This window comes from Canis lupus, chromosome 8 (assembly GCF_003254725.2).
Source record: "Canis lupus dingo isolate Sandy chromosome 8, ASM325472v2, whole genome shotgun sequence".
NCBI classification, from domain to species: domain Eukaryota; kingdom Metazoa; phylum Chordata; class Mammalia; order Carnivora; family Canidae; genus Canis; species Canis lupus.
The window spans coordinates 43,237,471-43,257,979 of NC_064250.1; the positions used below are offsets into that span (position 1 = coordinate 43,237,471).

A 20,509-nucleotide genomic window follows, 5' to 3' on the forward strand; every position below is an offset into this window, starting at 1 on the left:
ACAATACTCCTTTATCGACCCCACCTCCTCCCTGCCCCTTCAGCCATCTCCCGAAGGCACAGATCACCAAGTCAGAGGCACCAACTTTGCATTTCCTTTCTGGTTCTGCTTCCTGTCTGTGGAACCCCTGCCAGCTCTAATGCTTTCCAGCAGTAATTCTTCCTCTGCATCACAGCCCACCCCCTGACCCCCCACCCCAGACCCTCCTGCCCCACTGCTTTAGAAGTATTTGCTGTGTGACAGAGCCCTGGGAGTGCTAAGCCAGATTCTATCCCTGGCTTTGTCTCTTTTTTCAAAATCTATATTTAACCAGTTTGGCCCTAAAGGGAATTAGCCAAGTCAGGGCTCCAGTGAGTGCCAAAGGCTTGGGATTGCACCAAGGAGTTTTGAACTCAGAGTTCAGATATGGACCTCAGGGAGTCTGTGAACATAAGAACATCCCTGCAGCAGCATGTTGGTATCTGTGTGTTTTTTTTTCTTGAGGAGTGTCCTTAGCTGTTAACAGGGTCTCAGAACAGATGTGACCACTCCCCATCCCCCCCCCAAAAAAATAACCACTGCCATGAGGACAGGGTAAGTAGCTTTATAAGCAAGCAGAGTAAAGGAATGGTATTCTAGAAGTCTAGGATAGGGTCTTAATAAGAAGGGATGGGAGGGGAAACTGTATGCAAATTTTTGTGTGAATACCCCTTCTGATAATAGAATATAGAGCTTTCAGTAGCTCCCGATAGGGTTCATAACACCCAAATTTAAGAATCACAGATAAAGAAGCTCAACGAAATTAAAGGATTAATGTCATCTGAGAGAATAGATATGGCTAATAGAAATTTTATTTCAAAATGTAAATACACTTAATTCATTGTAGAAAAGCTGAAAAAAATTTTCTAGGAATCTTCTAGAACTCACTTATAATCCCAACTCCCACTTTTTTTTAAGGATTCTTCCAGAATGTCTGCTGTCTGTCTCTCATTTTCTCTCCCTCTCCCTCTCCATGTATGTGCATGTGTATATGAAAACTTTGAATCATACTGTTTTTCAACATGATTTTTTCTACTTATTATTTTATGAGCACTGTCACCTGTTAGTTTTCTTTTTTTAAGTATTTTTTAAAGGTTTTATTTATTTATTCGTGAGAGACAGAGACAGAGATGCAGAGACACAGGCAGAGGGAGAAGCAGGCTCCATGCAGGGAGCCCGACGTGGGACTCGATCCCAGGTCTCCAGGACCAGGCCCTGGGCTGAAGTCAGTGCTAAACCGCTGAGCCACCTGGGCTGCCCACCTGTTAGTTTTCTAAAACAGTATTTCTCAAACTTCTCTTAGGGATGGAACCCTTCTTTTCTTTTTTAATATTTTATTTATTTATTCAAGAGAGATACAGAGGGAGAGAGGCAGAGACACAGGCAGAGGGAGAAGCAGGCTCCGTGCAGGGAGCCCGATGTGGGACTCGATCCTGGAACCCCAGGATCACTCCCTGAGCTGAAGCCAGATGCTAAACCGCTGAGCCATCCAGGTGTCCCTGGAGCCCTTATTTTCAAACCAAATCTTATGCAGAAGTCTAAAATATGAAATAAAAGACGTGAAGTTCTCACTAAAGCACAGGGAGAGAAACGATTTGAAAACTTTAAAAATGAGTTTTAATGGCTACATAGTATTCTATCATATGGGTGTGTAGTGCTGCCAGATTTAGCAAATTTAATATAAGAACATCCAGGTAAAAGAGAATTTCAGATAAACATTGAATAATTTTTTAGTATAACCATGTTCCAATTTGAATTTCAGAGCAACAGTGAGGTTTTTTTTTTAGAATAAGTATATCCCATGCAATATTTGGAACATACTTACATGAAAAATAATTATTCATTGCTTATCTGAAATTCTCATTTACCTGGGCATCCTGTAATTTACATGGCAACATTATGCTGTGCCATAGTTTATCTAACCAAGCTCCTATTGTTGGGCATTTAGATTATTTCCAATGTTTTAATAGTACAAAGAAACCTGAGTGGTATATCTTCGTACCCACATCTTCGTAGACACATTATATTATAATGCCCTAGAATCAGAATTGCTAGACCAAAAGGTGGTAAACACTTGAAAGGCTTTTGATACATGTGCCATCTTGTTTCCCACCAAGGGAAAGGTACTGTCAAGAGCTGTGCATGCAAGTGCCTGTTTCTAGAGGAGTTAAATATGCATCAATCCATTATTAGTGATTAGTGTTACGGGTTCACTCTGCTCCAGCAAGACCCCGAGACAGTAAGCTTCAAGGCTGGCAAGTTTGATCCTTTGGTCTTTTGGTCCAGGATAGCTAGAAGGGGGTGGTTAGTCCAACAGCATCTGGGTGCTTGGGGTCAGGAGTTAGGGCTGTAAAGAGACAGGGTAGAGATGTGCTGACCGTAAAAAGAGAAGGGGTTACTGTGACACACTTGACCCCGGAGAAGGAAAAGTAAGCTGTACAGAACTAGCCCCACTGAAGGCATTATTTTTAGTAAGCAGGGTTGCATTCCATAAAGACAACCATTCCAAGGAGGGGAGAGGCCACAGAGGAAAAAGTCTCAAAGGAGGTTTTTTCCACTTAAAAATAAACATTACATAAACATAGTAATAACCAAAAGGATAGAAAATCATCCATAATCTCCCCCTCCTAACAAACCACTGTTTCTATTTTTCAGTACGCCTTTCTGGTCAAGCTCCATCATTTTCAGAAGGCTGCAGTCACCAAGCGTCTACGATTTATATCCTTTCCCTCTCCTCCCATTACTAGCATTTTTCTGGGCTGCTCCAGAGCTTTCAGAGCTAATATTGTTAATGCTATTTTTTTCTTGATTTCACAGGTAATAATTATTCATTAAGACAGATTAGAACATCCAGATAAACAAAAATGGAGTCACAATGCCCATATTAATTTCTAGCCTGCTTTTCTTCACTTAACTTTGAGTGGTGAACAGCTTTCCATCTTAAAAAAAATAAAGCTCTACATCTTTTTAAGTAATTGCAGTGTATTCTATTGAAGGCTGTACCATAATTTATTGAATCAATTCCCTATTACTGAAAATCTAGGGTCTTTTTTTTCCTCCACAATCTTTTGCTGTTATAAATGGAACCCACTTTAATAATTTCCTTAGGAGGGATTTCTAAAATTGAATCCTATGTATATATCATTTTCAGACCCTTGATATGTACTGGTAAATTTACCTCTAGAAGATCTGTACCAGTTTATACTCCCTCTGATAAAGAATGAGAGCATGCTTATTTCCCCACAGCCTATAACAATTATTATAAATGGCTACTAAATATTCTTTTCAATTGATGGAACACAATTTACCTATTTTTCCCCCAATGTTGACATTTAGATTGTTTTCAAATTTTCATTCTTATAAATAAGACCATTGTGAACATCTTTGTGCCTAATATTTGTCTATGATTCATTGTGTGATTAAAACAGGAATCCAATAAATAAATAAATAAATAAATAAATAAATAAATAAATAAATAAAAATAAAACAGGAATCCTAGGGGGTGCCTGGGGGGCTCAGTACATTAAGAATCTGCCTTTCGCTCAGGTCATGATCTCAGTCCTGTGATAGAGCCCTGACTTGGCTCCTTGCTCAGTGGGGAGCTTGCTTCTCCCTCTCCTTTGTCTCTCCCCCTGCTTATGCTTTCTCCTGCACACATGCTCTCTCTCTCTCTCTGTCAAATAAATAAAAGATCTTCAAAAAAACAAAACAAGAATCTTAGATGAGAGGGCACATTTACTTAAGTTACTCCCTCCTTCTGAAGGTTAAATTTAAATCTTCTGGATATATGGGAGATTTGGGGCCCAACTGGCATCCTGCCATGGCTGGGGAAGATAATGGTTAGAATAAAATAGAAAAGGCCATGTGCCAAAGGATATAGCACTAGAAATGTACTGCCAGATTGTTTTCCAAAAGGGTACTAATTTAATAACCATTCTGGTGGCTTAAAAACAATTTAATGTAATATTCAAAGATATTACTCAAGGAAGAAAAGCACTACCCACCATTAACCCACAACAATGTCATTCCCCACAAAAGACTCTTCAACGGCAATGAAACACACGTCTCTGTCCCTCCCAGACTCAAAGCTAGCATGTGCATCTGCCCAGCTCATGCACTTGGCAGGAGCCACTGGTGGGACTCCCAGGCTAACACACATCCTGCAGCTTTTTCACTCTAGAGATCCTATGTATTTGTACCTCTTGTCCAAAGCTTAAGGAGGAAGCAGGTACTCTTCTGGTGACACTTATTCAGAGCTGCTGACCACTCTTGCAGCTGCTATGGAGCTAGGATCTCTGGGGCACCATGTATATACTTTCTTGATGTGACAAACATCCCCTGAGCACACTGTGTGTCAAGAACAGCAATTGATCATATACAGAGAAGCTCTTGGCTCTTCAGAGGGGTTCCAGAATCTGAAATAAATACTAATTAAAGAACGATGGGGTGAATGGGTGTTGTTACAGATCATTTAATGTTTAAGATGGAAGAGGCATCAGAGAGCATCTTGCTCCAACCCCCTCCTTTTGTTTTTTAATTGTTGAATCTCTGTTTTTAAGTTTTTCTTTAAACTCCAGTTAGTTAACGTACAGGGTTATATTAGTTTCAGGTGTACAATATAGTGATCCAGTACTTCCATACGACACCAATGGTCATCACGACAAAAATGCCCTCTACTTCACCAATCCCCCCCACCCCCCTCCTCTCTGGTCACCATCCGTCTGTTCTCTATAGTTAAGAGTCTGTTTCATAGTTTGCCTCTCTCTCTTTTTTTTTCTCCTTTGCTCATCTGTTTCAAACCTCCTCCTTTTATGCAATCATCAAGAGAGGGCCTTCCTTGGATGTGGACCGGGTGCAATGATTTTATTTAATGTGCTCAAAACCCCTGGGCAGTAAGCATCATTACCTCCTTTCTGCAGCTGTGGAAATGCAGAGGGTACCTCAGGCCTGCAGAATGGCTTGTGGGCTAGCCTGAGGGACTTGACTGGCAGCCCTTTTCAGCTCTCCTTGGCCTGCCTGCCCCTTTCAACCAAGTTACTAAGCTAAGCACTCCATACAAGGCACTTTACAGAAGGTTTTTTGTTTTGGTTTTTGTTTTTTTAAAAAAGCTAAAAATAGACAAAAGATAAAGGAAATGCCTGAGTACCAACCCCTTCAGAGTGTTCCGTGGTCCGTGCCTAGATTATAGGTGAGGTTACTGGCCCATGACCAGGGCTTGCCTTCTTAGCCCTCCCCCCCATACCACATTTTCAGTTGTTAGGCTTGTGCTTTGGGGAGAAATCAAGCTGGGCCTCCAGGCTTTACCTGAACAGTTGAATTCACCTGCTACAACACCCACTCACACACTCTAGGGCTCAACTACCAGATATTGCTCCCTCTCGCCTCCACTTTGAAGGGTAATAGAAAACACCCCCCAAAATATGTTACTCTGGTATATTGATTATTTTGAGCTGTAGGTATTTGAAAACAAGCAAATGCAGGGAGATGCTTTCTCTGAATTATCTAAACTATCTAAACACTTATCCTCCAAAAGGAACTCACTGGTTATAAATCCCCTTCCCATGAGTTTCAGCAACCAAGGAAGATTGACTCTTATCATTGGAGAGAAGACTAGAAGTCCACACCGCACATGGACAGACTGTCACAAATTATCATTCCTCTTACCTAGTCTTCGAAGGGCCCATTCATCTTCCTAAAAACTATCTCCTCTCCCCTAAGAGGTCTACATCCTCTGCCCCTTTCCCTGTTAAGATGAGGTGTAATCCTGGGCAGCCCCGATTGCCCAGTGGTTTGGCGCCACCTGCAGCCCACGGCCTGATCCTGGAGACGCGGGATCGAGTCCCACGTAGGGCTCCCTGCATGGAGCTTGCTTCTCCCTCTGCCTGTGTCTCTGCCTCTCTCTTTCTCTCTCTCTCTCTCTCTCTCTCTCTCTCATGAATAAATAAATAAAATCTGAAAAAAAAAGATGATGTGTAATCCTGAATTCTGAGTGCCTCGGGGAGTTATTCATTTTTCTCTGGGTATCTCCCATGTATACATGTTAATGGACTTTTGTTTGTTTTTCTCTTGTTAATCTGTTGTAATTTGTAAGAAATGTATCTTTGGTCTTGGTCCATGGTGCCTGGCTCACAGCTCCCAAACCCTTGGAATTTCCTGAGAGATAAGAGCAATGGGAGCATGTTTTATTATAACGGGTCTCCTGTCCTCAGTCATGTTAATGAGGTGACTTTGGGATGGGGGCTGGTTGCCAGGGGAACAAATACCTTGAACTGTGACTAGAAGAGTGGACCCTTCAGCCCTACCCCTCATTTCTGGGGAGGGGTGAAGAGGCTGAAGGTTGAATCAATTGCCAATGGCCAATGATTTAATCAATCATACCTATGTAATCCGAGGCCTTCATAAAAACAAAAAAAGGAGGGGGTCTGGACAGCTGCCTGGCTGGGGAACCAGAACGCTTTCACCCAAGCTCCACCAGAACAGAAGCTCTTTTGTTTCAGATTTTGCCCTATGTATCTCTTCATCTGATTGATTCCTATCCTTCAGTAGGCTTTGTAATAAATTCATGATGTAGTAAGCTCTGAGTGGCTCTAGCAAAGTAATTGAACCCCAGGAGGGGGTGGTGGGTTTGCAGCCAGTTCATCTGAAGTACAAGTAACAACCTGGGCTTGTGACTGGCGTGTGAAGTGGTGGACCGTCCTGTGGGACAGAGCCCTCCACCTGTGGGATCTGAGGCCGTCTCTAGGTAGACAGGGTCAGAATTGGGTTGAACTGTAATGACAGCCAGGTTGGTGTCTGAGAATTGCTTGTTAATGGCATGGGGAAAACCCTGCCATTGGGTTGGTTGGAATTGGGTCCCAGAATTCTTTATCTGTCTTTTGTCACAGGAGTCTCAGCTAAGAACTCAGAAAGATAGAGGGAAAATTATTTTTCTTCCCCTGCAACTTCCTTTCCCCTCCTCTGCATCGGGAGTGACTGTACCTGGCTGATACTTCTGCCTCCAGGTGTTTCATATGAGGAAGGGCTTACTTTTCATCTACTCGTTTATATCTGAGATTCATTCTGAAGATGATGATGTTGATGATGACAATTTAGTACAATTCTTTTATCTTAGGTAGAGAAGAATTAAGGTTCGTGGTTTTTGTTTTGTTTTGTTTTGGTTTTTTTGAGATTTTTATTGTAGGGGCACCTGGGTGGCTCATTCAGTTAAGCATCTGCCTTGGGCTCAAGTCATGATCCCATGGTCCTGGGATCTAGTGAGTCAGGCTCCATGCTTAGGACAGGGGAGGTCTGCTTCTCCCTCTCCATCTGCACCCCACCACCACTGCTCGTGCTCTTTCTCTCCTCAAATAAAATTTTTAAAAAAGAATCTTATTATAAAAGAATACTTATGTATAATAAAACAGGCTTGTATAAAGGAAAAGGTAAAATTCTTCAGTCTCCCAGCCCACCCACTCCTGTGCCACCTTCTGGAGGTGACCACTATTTACCAGTTTGCCATGTATTTTTCCAGATACATTTATGCATTTACATATGCATGTATTTATGAACTATTTATACAAAATGAATCACAATGTATATACATAACTTATTCCTTCTTTTTTTTTTAAAGATTTATTTATTTATGATAGACATAGGGAGAGAGAGAGAGAGAGGCAGAGACACCGGAGAAGGGAGAAGCAGGCTCCATGCCGGGAGCCCAATGTGGGACTCGATCCCGGGACTCCAGGATCGCGACCTGGGCCAAAGGCAGGCGCCAAACCGCTGAGCTACCCAGGGATCCCCATTATTCCTTCTTTTTTAAAAAAATTATTTATTTATTCATGAGAGACACAGAGAGAGAAGCAGAGACACAGGCAGAGGGAGAAGCAGGCTCCACGCAGGAAGCCCGATGTGAGGCTCAATCCCAGGACCCCAGGATCACTCCCTGAGCCAAAGATAGATGCTCAACCACTGAGCCACCCAGGTGTCCCAAGATTTTTATTTTTAAGTAATCTCTACACTCAACGTGGGACACACAACCCTGAGATCAAGAGTCACATGTTTCACCAACTGAGCCAGCCAGACACCCCTAGGTTCTTTTTTTTAATTTAAAATTTGAGCCACCTAGAATTTATTTTGATTTAAGAAATGAATTCAGCTTTATTTGTTTCCATATTGTCTGGTCACTTTCCCTAACATCATTCACTGAATAGCACGTCTCTTCCTTTCCCCTGCCATTTGAAATGCAACTATATCTTGTGCCAATCCTCCATATGTACTTGGTTCTATTTCTAACCCCTCTGTTTTCTTTTATTGATTTGTTTGGCTTTATACCAGTAGTATCTTGCTATATAAATCTGCAGTCTTTCATATGTCTTAATATCTGGTAGATATATTCCCTATCTTCAATTTTTTTTTCAGATTTTTCCTGATTATTCACTCATGTTTAAATTCTTCCGGCTAAATCCTCTTCTCTCCCCCTCACTCCCTTTCTCTGTGTCTCTCCTGAATAAGTAAATAAAATCTTTAAAAATATATATCTGATAGGTTCAAGTTCAGTAGACTAAATATGAAGCACTGGAAGTGCAATGATAACCTACGAACACTGACACATTACACCAGTGTGATCTGCACCGTGTGCTGGCTGGAAGGTGTTTGGGGGGTCTGGGGAGCCCTGAGGTGACCCCGTCTTGGGCAGTTCTTTCTGCTCCCTTCTTTTCTCTCGGCTGCAGGCTGCAGAACGTAGCAATGTTGGGGTGGGGTTGGAGGGGAGATGGTACCATCCAGCGGATGAGAACCTGAACAGGAATTGGCCTTGTCCTCCTTTTCTGTGACTGCAGCTACAGATCATCAGGACTGGAATGCCTGGGTGGTTCAGTGGTTGAACGTCTGCCTTTGGCTCAGGGCGTGATCCTGGGGTTCTGGGATCGAGTCCCACATGGAGCCTGCTTCTCCCTCTGCCTGTGTCTCTGCGCCTCTCTCTGTGTCTCTCATGAATAAATAAATGAAATCTTAAAAAAAAAAAAAGATCATCAGGACCCTGAGGAAGTGCCTGGCGGAAAGACCCAGGAGGGCCGGGACTGACCCAAGGAAATTTTGTTATGTGCTGTTTTGGTCTGACTAATACAAATGCTTATACTTTTCATTTTTTCCATGTCCTTTCTAGCCAGAGCAGAGAAGTGTTTCCATGCCCATGTCAAGCCAAGAGATGACAGCACTGGGCAAGTCTGCATCTGAGCCATGAGCTGATGCTCTGCACCCTGAGCCCAGTGGGGAGGCAGCCTCCAGCCTGCACTTGTCAGGGCTTGCTTGTGTTCCGGGCACCAGAGGCCAGCTTGTTTTGGAGCTGAGGGACTCAGAATCAGAAGGGGGTGCCAAGCACATCTGTGCCTAGGAGTAGTCTGAAGACATACAGAGAAAGCTTTGTGCTGACATCCTGCGGCCAGACAGCCTCAATTCCAGGCCTGGCCCAGCCATTCAACAGCTGTGTGACCTGGCATGTTATTTCATCTCCCTGTCTCTCAGTTTCCACTTCTGTAAAAGCAGAATCAGAGGAGCACCCATTTGCCAGGACTGCTTAAGCTGGAAATAGGCATCTAGCCTAGCACCCAGTTCATAGTAGGCCCTCAGGGAGCAGCGGGCATCAGCTCATTACTGCAGGAGAGGCCTCATTGCTCCTTATACTCGACAGCAGCGGTGACGGGGATGGGTTGTGGGGTACTGCAGGGTTCCAGTACCCTTCACAGACCCGGGAATGCTCTTCTCAAGCTGGATAAACTGAGCTATCCCACTGCCCGTCCCTAGCCTTGCCCACCTTCAAACTCGTTCCATCCCTAGATGAGCTCTGGGCCCAGCAGAGTGTGGAAAATGGGACGTGGAAAGCTTGATTGGACTTGGAATCTCCCTGAACCTGAACAGAGACCATCTGGGGAATGCACTTCCCCTCTTTCTTGATGAGACCACTGGTGTCATATAGCTGTGCGGTTATCAGCATCCCTGGAGAAATCAGGTGGTGGTGGCAAATCTAACTGGAAGCCCAAGGTGGGCTTTCCAGGCAGCCCTTACCCTGTGTTCCTTGGTATGTAAGCAAGCTAGAGCCTCTAGGGCCTGTGGGCCTGTGTTGCAAGGTTGTAGTTTCTATAGTAACAAGGAAGGCTCCAGCTGAGTTCCAGTTGGCTCTGCTATTGGTGAAGCAGTATAAACAAAGGCCAAAACCCAGAGTCAAGGTGAGGCTCCTTGGGAAGGGGGTCAGGGGAGATAGCCTCCAAGGTCCCTTCTAGTCCTTGGTCCTGTGATTTCACCAGCCCACAACTAGTGCTTGCTCACCATCCTGCATCTATATAAAGCAGCAGCTCAGCCTCTTAGTGCATTGGGACACCAGGAGGGCTTTAAGAGCTCCGGATACTACCCTCCCAGCTCCAGAGATTCTGAGTTGGTCTTGGGTAGGGCTTGGACATCAGGATTTTTAAAATCTTCCGATTCTTTGGATTCTAACATGCCGCCAAGGCTGAAAACGAGTGGTCAAAAGGCAGGTGAGCTAATAATGATTAATAATTATAATTTATGTTGCAAAAAAATTATAATTATAATTTATGTGCCAGACACTGTGCTAAGTGCATTATCTACATCATCTCTTTTAATCCCCTCAATAAGCTCCATTTTCCAGATGAAGAAACATACTCAGAAAGGGTAAGTGACTTCCCAAGGCCAGAGAGCAGTAAACACCAGCGTTCTATCCCAGAGCCATCAGGCTGGTAACCCTTACGTAACTGCTTTGGAGGCCATGTGAAAGGGGAAATGGGGACATGTCTGGGTCAGGCCCCTGAGGGACCCTCAATACCCTAGGCGAGGTTTCCTGTACCCAAGCCAAGGTCCCCAGCCCTATGCCACCCCCAGCATCTTGTCTGGTTGGATAGGAGTGCTGGCAGGCCAGGCGGGGTTGGCTGCTTCCCCAGAACCCAGTGGCTTGTGGGGAGGCCCTATGGGACCCACCTTTTCATTTGGGAGAGGTGGAACCTGACACCTTGCGCTCAGAGCTGGTGAATCATGTGCTCTGTTTCCCAGCCCTCCTGATGAATGGCAGTCTTTCAACTTTGGACACAGCATCAGATGAGATTTTGTTCCCAGGGGAGTGAGGAGTGGTTGGGAATCACATTTTGTTCACCAGGTGTTTGGGGTTTAGAGCAGACTCAGGAAAAAAGTCAGGAGCCATCCATAAAATAGAACCAGGGCCTTTTTATTTGTAGTTTCATTGAACTTGAGTGAAAGGCCAGCCCAGCAGGTACCTGTTTTACTGGCAGTAAAAGGAAATTAGGCAGCAATTATTTAAAAGGAGTTTGAGTTGTTTAAATCTCCAGTTTAGAGGTGCATGTATGTTTTAAAAGAAAGTTTACAGGGCTGAGGGATTTGGGTTGAACCCTTTTTGATAAAAATGATGTGGAAAATATTTTCCTTTCTCATTTGAAACCTTTCCCTTTGCTGTTTGTTTCCTAAATTTAGCAGTCAAGAAGAAGTAAGCAAATCTAGGTGGAAAAAAAACTGAAGCCAGCCAGGCAAGATTCAAAGTTTAATTGAAGTGACAGACTGAAAATAAAACTCTCCAAGATGAGAAATAATTCTCCCCATTTTATAGAGCAGAGTCATTATTTCAGCTTAAACGATTTCATGTGTGACTGACCTTGTTGGACGTGGAAGTACTGGGTCGGTCACTTCCCAAAAGGACAGACTAGGGGGTCTAAACATCAGCCAAGAGCTCTTGGAGAAGGATGGTGGGCTCTGGGAGGCCCAGCAGGCTGTTACTCACCATCTCCCAACCCTCCTTCCTTGCCAGGGCAACTCAAGGGACTAAGTTGTGATCCAGATGGAACCCCCCTACCCCAAAGCCTGACAACAGTCATGGCTGCCGGAGAAGGCTCAAGTCACTGGGCCAGAGGCCAGGGACCAGCCTGGTATCTTAGAATGGCTGCCACCAAACTGTGTCATTGTCATCAGCGGCTCATTTTTTGGTTTTTATTTCTTACTTTAGGAGAGTGGTTTTCTATTCATTGGAATGACTGAGGGACTGACATCTCTGAATTTTTTACTATTAGAGAGGATAGTCAACTCAAACTAGTTTAAACAAAAAAAGGGGGGTGGGTAGTCCTAGGTGACTCAGTGGTTGAGAATCTGCCTTCTGCTCAGGGCATGATCTTGGGTCTGGAGATGGAGTCCCGCATCGGGCTCCCTGCGGGGAGCCTGCTTCTCCCTCTGCCTGTGTCTCTGCCTCTCTGTGTCTCTCATAAAATCTCTTTTTAAAAAAGACAGAGAGGTAGTAGATAGGTAGGTAGGTAGGTAGGAAGGTAGATAGGCAGATAGGTATAGATGGATACCAAAAGACCCAAGATGAATTTGTGTCAGATATGACTAGCTCCAGGGGCCCCCAAATAATATCATTATAGCTCTTTCTTTCTGTCTCTCGGCTATGATTGTTTTTTCTTGGCTTCATTCTCCAGACAAAATTTCTCCGTGTAATAAGCAAGAGGACTTGCCTCCCAGGCTTAGCAGTGATGACAAAAAGAGCTCATCTTCTAGAAAGGTCTCAGGGTGGACTCTGATTGGCCCAGATTGAGTCAAAAGATAATTGCTTCACCAATCTCTGTGTCTTGGAGTGTGGTGATAGATCAGCCTATCCCAGTGGCCCGCCCCCACGCCCCCATGGTGGTGATTGAGGTGTTGGTGGGACAGGAGGATAGTGATTAACAGTCCTGTCAGGAGATATGAGTGGGAAGGAGGTCCCCAAGGCAAGCAGAAACTACCCTGCCACCAAGTTGGTCCACCTCAGTTCCAAGTAATGTGTGTTTGCCAAGTGTGTGTGTGTGGGAGGGAAAGGGGACTAATGGGGTCATGACAGCTCATCGCTCATGTATTCATTAGCCACTGATTTTGAATCCTACCAACAGGCATGGTTCCGGGTTTTAGAATCCAGGATTAAACAAAACAGATGATCTCTGCCCTGGTGAATCCTATATTCTTGTGGGGAGAAGCCATCAGAAAGATAAAATAACTAAGCAAAATGCACATAGAACATCAGATGGCCCTAGGCGCTGTAAGGCTATTCAGAACAAGGCAAGAGGTTCGGGAATGTGGGGCTGGGATCATAGTGTTACAGGTAGGGGTTAGAGAAGGCTCACAGAAGTGAGGTTTGAGCAGAGCCTTGCAGAGAGGTGAAGGAGGCAGCTACCCAGACATCTGGAAGAGCCTTCTATTAAGGAGAAGGAACAGAAGGGTTGAGGGGAAGGATACCAGCCGGCTCAAGGAACATAAGGAGGCTAGTGTGGCCAGCACAGAGCAGAGAGGGGCAACTACAGAACCTGAGCCCAGGAAGTAACTGGGCCCCCACTCATAGAGTGTCCTGGGCCCCTGTGAGCTCCAGGACCTGTGCCCCGAGGAAGAGCAGAAGCCATGGAAGGTCATGTGATGTGTCAGAGGATCCCTTTTGTTCGCTATCGTTTTCTCCCCTGTTGATTATAGGGAAACTGAGAGCTGTGACAATATTTAGGTATTCATTCATTTGTTCATTCACTCATTCATTCCTTTACTCAGCAAACATCCACTTAGTACCCACTATGTGCTGAGTGCTGGGAGCCCGAAGGTGGAGAGCTCGCAATCTAGTGGAAAAGAAAGAGAAGTAAAACACAGATGTCAGTGCCACGTGATACGTGAAATCCACAAGTAGCTCCAAGCACCCTCATCCCCTCCAGAAAGGGCAGCAGTACGAGTCCCATATAGTGGCTCCAACTGGCTCCAAGCCCAGGATCTCAGGTCTCTCAGGCTGAACCAGATATAGCTCCTCATGGTCCTGCAGCCTAGAGCCAAAGGATGCATTTACCCGTCGCCAACGTGCTTAGTAAGCAGTGTGGGTGGGAAAACAGGAGAATAGCTACTCACTTCCCCTTTAGAAGAGGGGAGAAGGGGAATAGCATTCACTGGCCACCAGTCTGTGGTGCACACACCATCTCTGGACTCCTGTTCCAGCTAGGGTTGGGGTGGAATGGGCTTCCATGGCCAGTTCTCCAGCTACCCATGATCGGAGGTTGAGAGTGAGGACTTCTTCATGATTTTCCATGGCCATGGGATGGCGGAGCAGAGGGGTGATCTAGGTTCCTAGATTTCTCTTCTGGGTCCATACTGCTTTAGGTTATTTCCATCTTCCCAGCCTCTTACATAGTGTCTGCACATACTAGACTTGCAGGAAATATTTATTGATTTAGCATTAGTGGGGAGCCCATAGGACACTGCTGTGGATGCTCAGGGCAGTGGTCTTGGTCAGGCTGTGGCACATTGAGGAGACATCATGGATGACCCCTGCATGTGTTACTTGGAGGACCAGGAGGTCAAGACTGCCCACCTCTGCAATAGGCAATGCGGGAGAAGAGCAACTTTGGTCTTCAGTGACGAATTCTTTTTGAGGTGTTAAGTTCAAAGGCCTGAAAGTCTCAAGAGCAAAGAACCAGGCCAAAGGAGAAGGAGAGTTTCAAGAGCTGGGAGGAAACCGGCTGCAGTGTGAGCTTCGTATGAGCTGTGATGTGGGTGTGTGAACTGGTTAGATACCAGGTAGAAGAGCTCTGGGTTGGGATGGGGTGAGGCCGGGGAGGCGCTGGATAGAGAGGAAATTAAAGCCCTGCAGAAGTCACATCCTAACCTCCCTCAGTGTCCCCTCCACTTGGCTGACTTGGAGCCAACAGATGTTTCAACTCAGGCCCCACAGATGCTGGGTCAACACAGAAGCAGAGCTAAGCCCTCTGGGAGGGAACAGGACACCCTTCCTCACAAGGTGGCTCACAGGTGAAGGCTTTAACCTTGGAGGACACTTGGAGTGTCACAGGCTGTGGGTCTGCAGGAGGGAGCAGCAGACACTTCTGAACAGCATCTTTGAGGATGTCTAGCTCAGTTCTGAAGCCCTGAAAGGAACTCTAATAAACCTTGGCCTGAGCCCTGCTCTTCCACGGTATTCTCTACAGCCCTGAGGAAGTTTCACTTGAGGGAAAGGCAGCAGGCTGGGGATGGGGGAAGAGTCTAGAAGCCTTCTTGCCCTTGGCACAAGGGAGTGCTCAGCAGAACTCTGCTGAATGAATGGGTGGCTGAATGAAGGATGAATGAATTCAGACATTCTTAAACGAATGAATGAATGATCAGATAGGCCTTAGAACTTGTGGAGGAGAGCCCCAACGTCTGGTAGATGGGCCACTCTCAATCAATGTTTATTGTGTGATGGGGTGAGTGTGGGATGAGGACTCGGAGGTTTCTTCAGCCCACAGAGTGGCCAGAAGTCCTAAATAAATAAACACGGTTATTTCCCACAGTTGACTTGCAGGATAATTAAGTGGCATACTCTCCCTTTGGGAGCTTCTGCAGTTTTTCTTTTATTTTACCTCAGACATCAACTGAAGACTGCTTTCCATTTCTCCGATCTGGTCTGGGAAGAATTGTGGGGACGGCAGGGCGGGGGAGTAGAGTTAGCTCCATCCGTCTCCCAGGTGGGAAGGACACAAAGGTCCTCTCATGCTCACTCTCAGAGTTGGACAGCTTGGGTCCTTCTAGCAATCCAGGGTTCGAGTCAAAACATTCTCCCTCTACCTCTCTCCTTCCTTCCTTCCTTCTGTGTTTCCTGAAATGGATTTCCAGCCCACATCTGTCCAATCTCTGGCATGGCACCAACTCTGAATACCAATCACAATGTAGCAGTCGAAGCCATGGTCACCATCCTGAGCATCTGTGTGTTTCATGGGGTTGGGTCCGGTGAACACGAGGAAACTTCCCTCACTGGCTCTGGTGTCAGGGTGCTCAGGGGCTGGCTCCCAGGATGGGGTGCACCTAGAGGCTGGAACAGAACTGAGTGGCAGCCCTGAAGGAGATACTTGATCCCTGGAGCCTTCTGCCTTCCTGTATGGTGAGGCCCGGGGCCAGGCTTTCAGGGGAACATGGACACCCTGGGCCACTGTGGCTGTTGCCCAACATTACCGAACACCTCAGTCTCCTCTCCCCCAGATCCAGCTGCCTTGCAGGGACCATCCCTCTAGGGCTAGGCCTGTGGTGGAGTCCTCACGCGGAGGTTCTGTGTATGGACCATCCTCGCCCACCCTGCCTCTGGAGGCCTGCAGCTCCAGCACAGGCTGCTGGGCAGGTGGAAGGGTTGCAGTCAGGATATGCTCAGTGTTGATGATGTTTCAAGGCACTCTGGGGAACATCCGGCCAGCAGTTTGGTTCAAATAATGAGATGTCAGGATCCATCCATCTATCCATTCATCTCAAATGTGTCCCTTCCCAGGGGCTTCCGTGAGGGGACTTTGGGAGCACCGAGTGGGGTGTGTCATCCATCACTCCCCAGCATTTAGCACCGGGGAGCCAGCAGCTCTGACATGAGGCTATTTCAGCAGCAAGCACCTGTCCCTGAGAAGATGCATCATTGTCTGCATTTGCGGTCTGGCAACTCTGGCACAAGCCGGGAAGGGCCTCCTTGTCCTCCCAGGTAGCTCTCTGTGCCGCTTGTCCAAGCTCTGGGTCACCTCCTGCAGGCCTAGGCCATGGTCAGGCCCAAATTCATCCCTAGGAGGCTCTAGGTTGCTTGGCTACCTCCAGCTTGGTTGGTGGTTCCCCTCAGGACACCTCGTCTCGGGGGTCACCTTCTCCAAATCCAGCAAAGAGCACTGGTAAAGAGAATGACCTTCAGAGTCAGAACAACCAGTTTGAATCCAGAACCTGTGACTTATTATCTCTGACTTTGGGCTTTTTTTTTTTAAAAAAAGATTTTATTTATTTATTTGACACACAGAGAGAGCATGTACAAGCAGGGGGAGCAGCAGAGGGAGGAGAAGCAGAGTCCCCACTGAGCAGGGAGCCTGATGTGGAGCTCCCAGGACCCTGGGATCATGACCTGAGCCGAAGGCAAATGCTTAACCAATTGAGCCACCCAGGTGCCCCTCACCTTGGACTTTAAAAAAAATAAATAGGGGGTGCCTGGGGGGCTCAATTGGTTAAGCATTTGCCTTCGGCTCAGGTCATGATCCCAGGGTCCTGGGAGCCCCACATCAGGTTCCTGCTCAGTGAGGAGCCTGCTTTTCCCTCTCCCTTTGCTACTCCACCTGCTTGTGTGCTATCTCACTCTCTGTCAGATAAATAAGTAAAATCTTAAAAAAAAAATAGACTTCGGATCCTGGGTGGCTCAGTGGTTTGGCGCCTGCCTTTGGCCCAGGGTGCGATCCTGGAGACCTGGGATCGAGTCCCACATCAGGCTCCTGGCATGGAGCCTGCTTCTCCCTCCTCCTGTGTCTCTGCCTCTCTCTCTCTCTCTCTCTCTCTCTCTATGTCTATCATGAATAAATAAATAAATAAATCTTTAAAAAAATAGACTTCATGTTTTTAGAGTAGTTTTAGGTACATAAGTTGAGCAGAAAGTACAGAGGGTTCCTATATGCTCCCTGTATACATGGGGTTACTGTTTTTAACCTTCTTGAGCCTCGGTTTCCCTATCTGTACAATGAAGGAAATAATGATCTCTTGCTCACAGAGTTGGGATAAGGTACAAGCGAGGTGACAGCAGCTGGCTCCTGCCTGTGTGGTAAGACCTGAACACACAGTGGCTACTTTATCCTCCTGCCTGTGACCCCTCTGATGCTGACCTTTGTCTCAGGTGACAGGAACACCCTCCAGAGGCTTCGATGAGAAGGCGTACCTGGCAGCCAAGCAGCTGAAGGCCGGAGAGGACCCTTACAGGCAGCATGCCTTCAACCAGCTGGAGAGTGACAAGCTGAGCCCAGACCGAGCCATCCGGGACACCCGCCATTACAGGTACAGCCTCCATGGAGCTGCAGAGGAAGCAAAGTGGAGGGAAGGGCCGACCCCCGTTGGCTTACTTCCTTGCAGTCAACGTGGGCCTAAGAAATGAGAAAGATTTCCTCAGACTCAGTCTGGTTACTGAGATAATCAAACCCTCAGCTTCAGTTGTTCTCCTGACTCCACTGTTTCTCGGAATTCCTGGGGACCGGAGGGGGCCAAGGAGGCTCAGCGGGCGCCACAGGCCCCTCAGCACCTCAGTCTGGAGCCCCACTGAGAGCAGGCTGCCAGGGGGCCGCAGGGAGGTCGGAGGGGGCGGGTGAGCCTGCTGGTGCTGCCTGAGGTGAAGGGGGCCACCAGCCCTGCCCGCTGTGCACTGCCCCATCAGAAGCCCTTCTCTTTTCTCCTTCTGGCCCCCCTGCCCCACTTCCTCAGCAGTTCCCAGAAATGCTTCCCAGCCTCCCTCTTGGGCCTCTCAGTGTGGGAGGTGGGAGAGGCCCCAGACCAGGACCAAGGAAACCTTCCATGATGATCCCTGCTCTGACTCTCCTCCATGTGAGTGACCAACCTTGGGCAAGCCATCAATGCCCCATCCTTGGTTCAGGCCCTCGATGTGTCACGTCTAGGTTATAGTCGCCATTTCCAGTCCCCTCTTCTGGCCCTCACCTATGGGAACAATCTGAGGTCTTTACCTTGAAGTGCAAGCCACCCCGCCTGGCCCTGAGCCTCTGCTCCTTTTCAGCCAGCACTCAATGCTCCCTTAGTCCTATACCCCACTGTCTTCTCTTGTCTATGCACACATGTTTCCTCTGCCTACACCCACCCCCTCACTTGCACCTGCATGACTCCCCTCAGTGTCCTGTCCTCCAGAGAAAGCTCCTTGCCAGCCCAGGCTGGTTTGGGGGCTTCCTCTGTGCTCTGTGCAGATGGGGCAGTGAGGGCCTATTGGAGCAGACTCACCCATATGTCTGCAGTTTTGAGTGACCAACATGGGCTCTTGGACCTGCCTATGTACCTATCACCTGCCTGGTCCTGGTCTAAGTGTAGGTGGGGATGATGCAGGTCAAGATTGCTTTTCCTTCTGAAGCAGCTACTCCACAGCACAGAAGGTATATGTGAGATAAGGGTGCAGGAGGGGACATGCTTCTAGCACCTTTCATGTTGCTCATGGAGGTGTGCCTGAAATCCAGTGGGCTTGGCAGCCTGTCAAGGTGAGATGAACATGGAGTTGGGGGTGCCTCAGACTGTCCCCACTGTATCGGAACCCCAGCACTGCCAGCCTCCAGAAACTCATGCTACCAAATAGGACAATAATCCTGCTACTTGGAAAGGCCTCCACCCGGGTCCAATGGCCAGCTCAGATCTCAGTTCTTTCTCAGTCAGTCCTGGTGCAGAGTTCACCTGTGCTCTGGGGCCTACAAGGCTATGTCCACACAGCTCTACTTGGAGACCTTTCCTGGCAACCCTGACCGTGGCCAGCCTAGACCCCAAGGCCTGCTTCTATGGACCCACATCTCTGAACTGATCCAGGGTTAGCCTGAATCACCTTTGCCCTCCCTCCCACTGAGTTCCCCTTATACCTTCTCAGGTGTTCACTGAAGAAATTAAAGGAGGAGTTCCTCTTGGGGCAACCCATGTTTTAAAATGTATTGAATCCAATTCAAATCCAGGGCAAGGGTGGTGAGGCTGGCCTCCCTTTCTGCCCCAGTATTGCCGTCAGCCCTTCTGGAAGCCCGAGGTGGATCCGGGTGTGTGTGCATGCCAGCGCATGTGTGTGGAGGTGGAGCAACCAAGGTGCTGGCTTTCACGTGGTGGGGTGAGCCATGCTCTTCCCCTTGGCCCTCCAGACTGCAGCTTCTGCTGGACTCCAAACTGTCAGGCCAGTTCCTAGTCCAGCTCTCAATCTCAATCTGTTCCCTCAAGAGGAACAGAGAGACCAGGCAAGACAGACCTACCAGCATCACAAATAAAACCCCACTAGCCCCAGACTTGAAACACAAACATAGGACAGACCTCTTCAGAGGCTCTTGACTCCTGGGATAAATCCCCATCATCATAGTTGTAAATCCCAGAGAAATGCAGAGTGGAGAGAGTTGGAGGGGGGCGGACTGGGAGGAGGTCAGGTCCACCCTCCAGATGGGGTATAGGTAGGTTGGCCACTTTAGGGTGGAAGATGGACATCACTATCCAGATTCTCTCCTATCCGGGCACCAGATGGTTGGGGTTCACAGTCAGGACCTGGTCCCTAGAGGTCAATGCTGGGAGCTGGGAACCCAGGAAGTGGCTGTTTCTCCCAGCACTCCCCATCTCAGTAGGCCAAGCCCACTCCCACCCCTCAAAACTACATGCCTCTGGGAGGGTGCATTCAGGAAGCCTGGCTTCTCAGGGGGCAGAGGTGCATTTCCCTATACATGGAGAATTATTTTAAAGCCTCCCAGGATTCCTCCCATGGGGGTCCCAGGCTGGTGCAACTCCTGCCTTTCTGACCCAGTCTGCTCTGCGGGGCAGGAAATGGGCCTGGGAATTCAGCTGTAAGCTGCTGTCAGTGGAGTGAATGCTGGAATGAAAAAACCATTACTGCTGGAATAGTCAGAGAGCAATTGTAATAAAGAAGATTGCCGTGAAAACCAGCTGCCTTCCCGCCGGCCCCAGGAGCATGAAGAGACAGGGCTGAAGGCTGGCAGAAATGGATTGTTTTAAT

At 47.4% G+C, this 20,509-nt stretch overlaps 1 protein-coding gene across 1 annotated transcript in view; it reads left to right on the forward strand.

Moving 5' to 3' along the window:
- Positions 1-20,509, forward strand: part of GALNT16 (polypeptide N-acetylgalactosaminyltransferase 16) — a 90,318-nt gene that overhangs the window by 40,868 nt on the left and 28,941 nt on the right. The window contains exon 2 of the mRNA XM_025442365.3: positions 17,666-17,823. Within this exon, the coding sequence (XP_025298150.1) occupies positions 17,666-17,823 (158 nt within the window). The remainder of the gene's footprint in view (positions 1-17,665; positions 17,824-20,509) is intronic.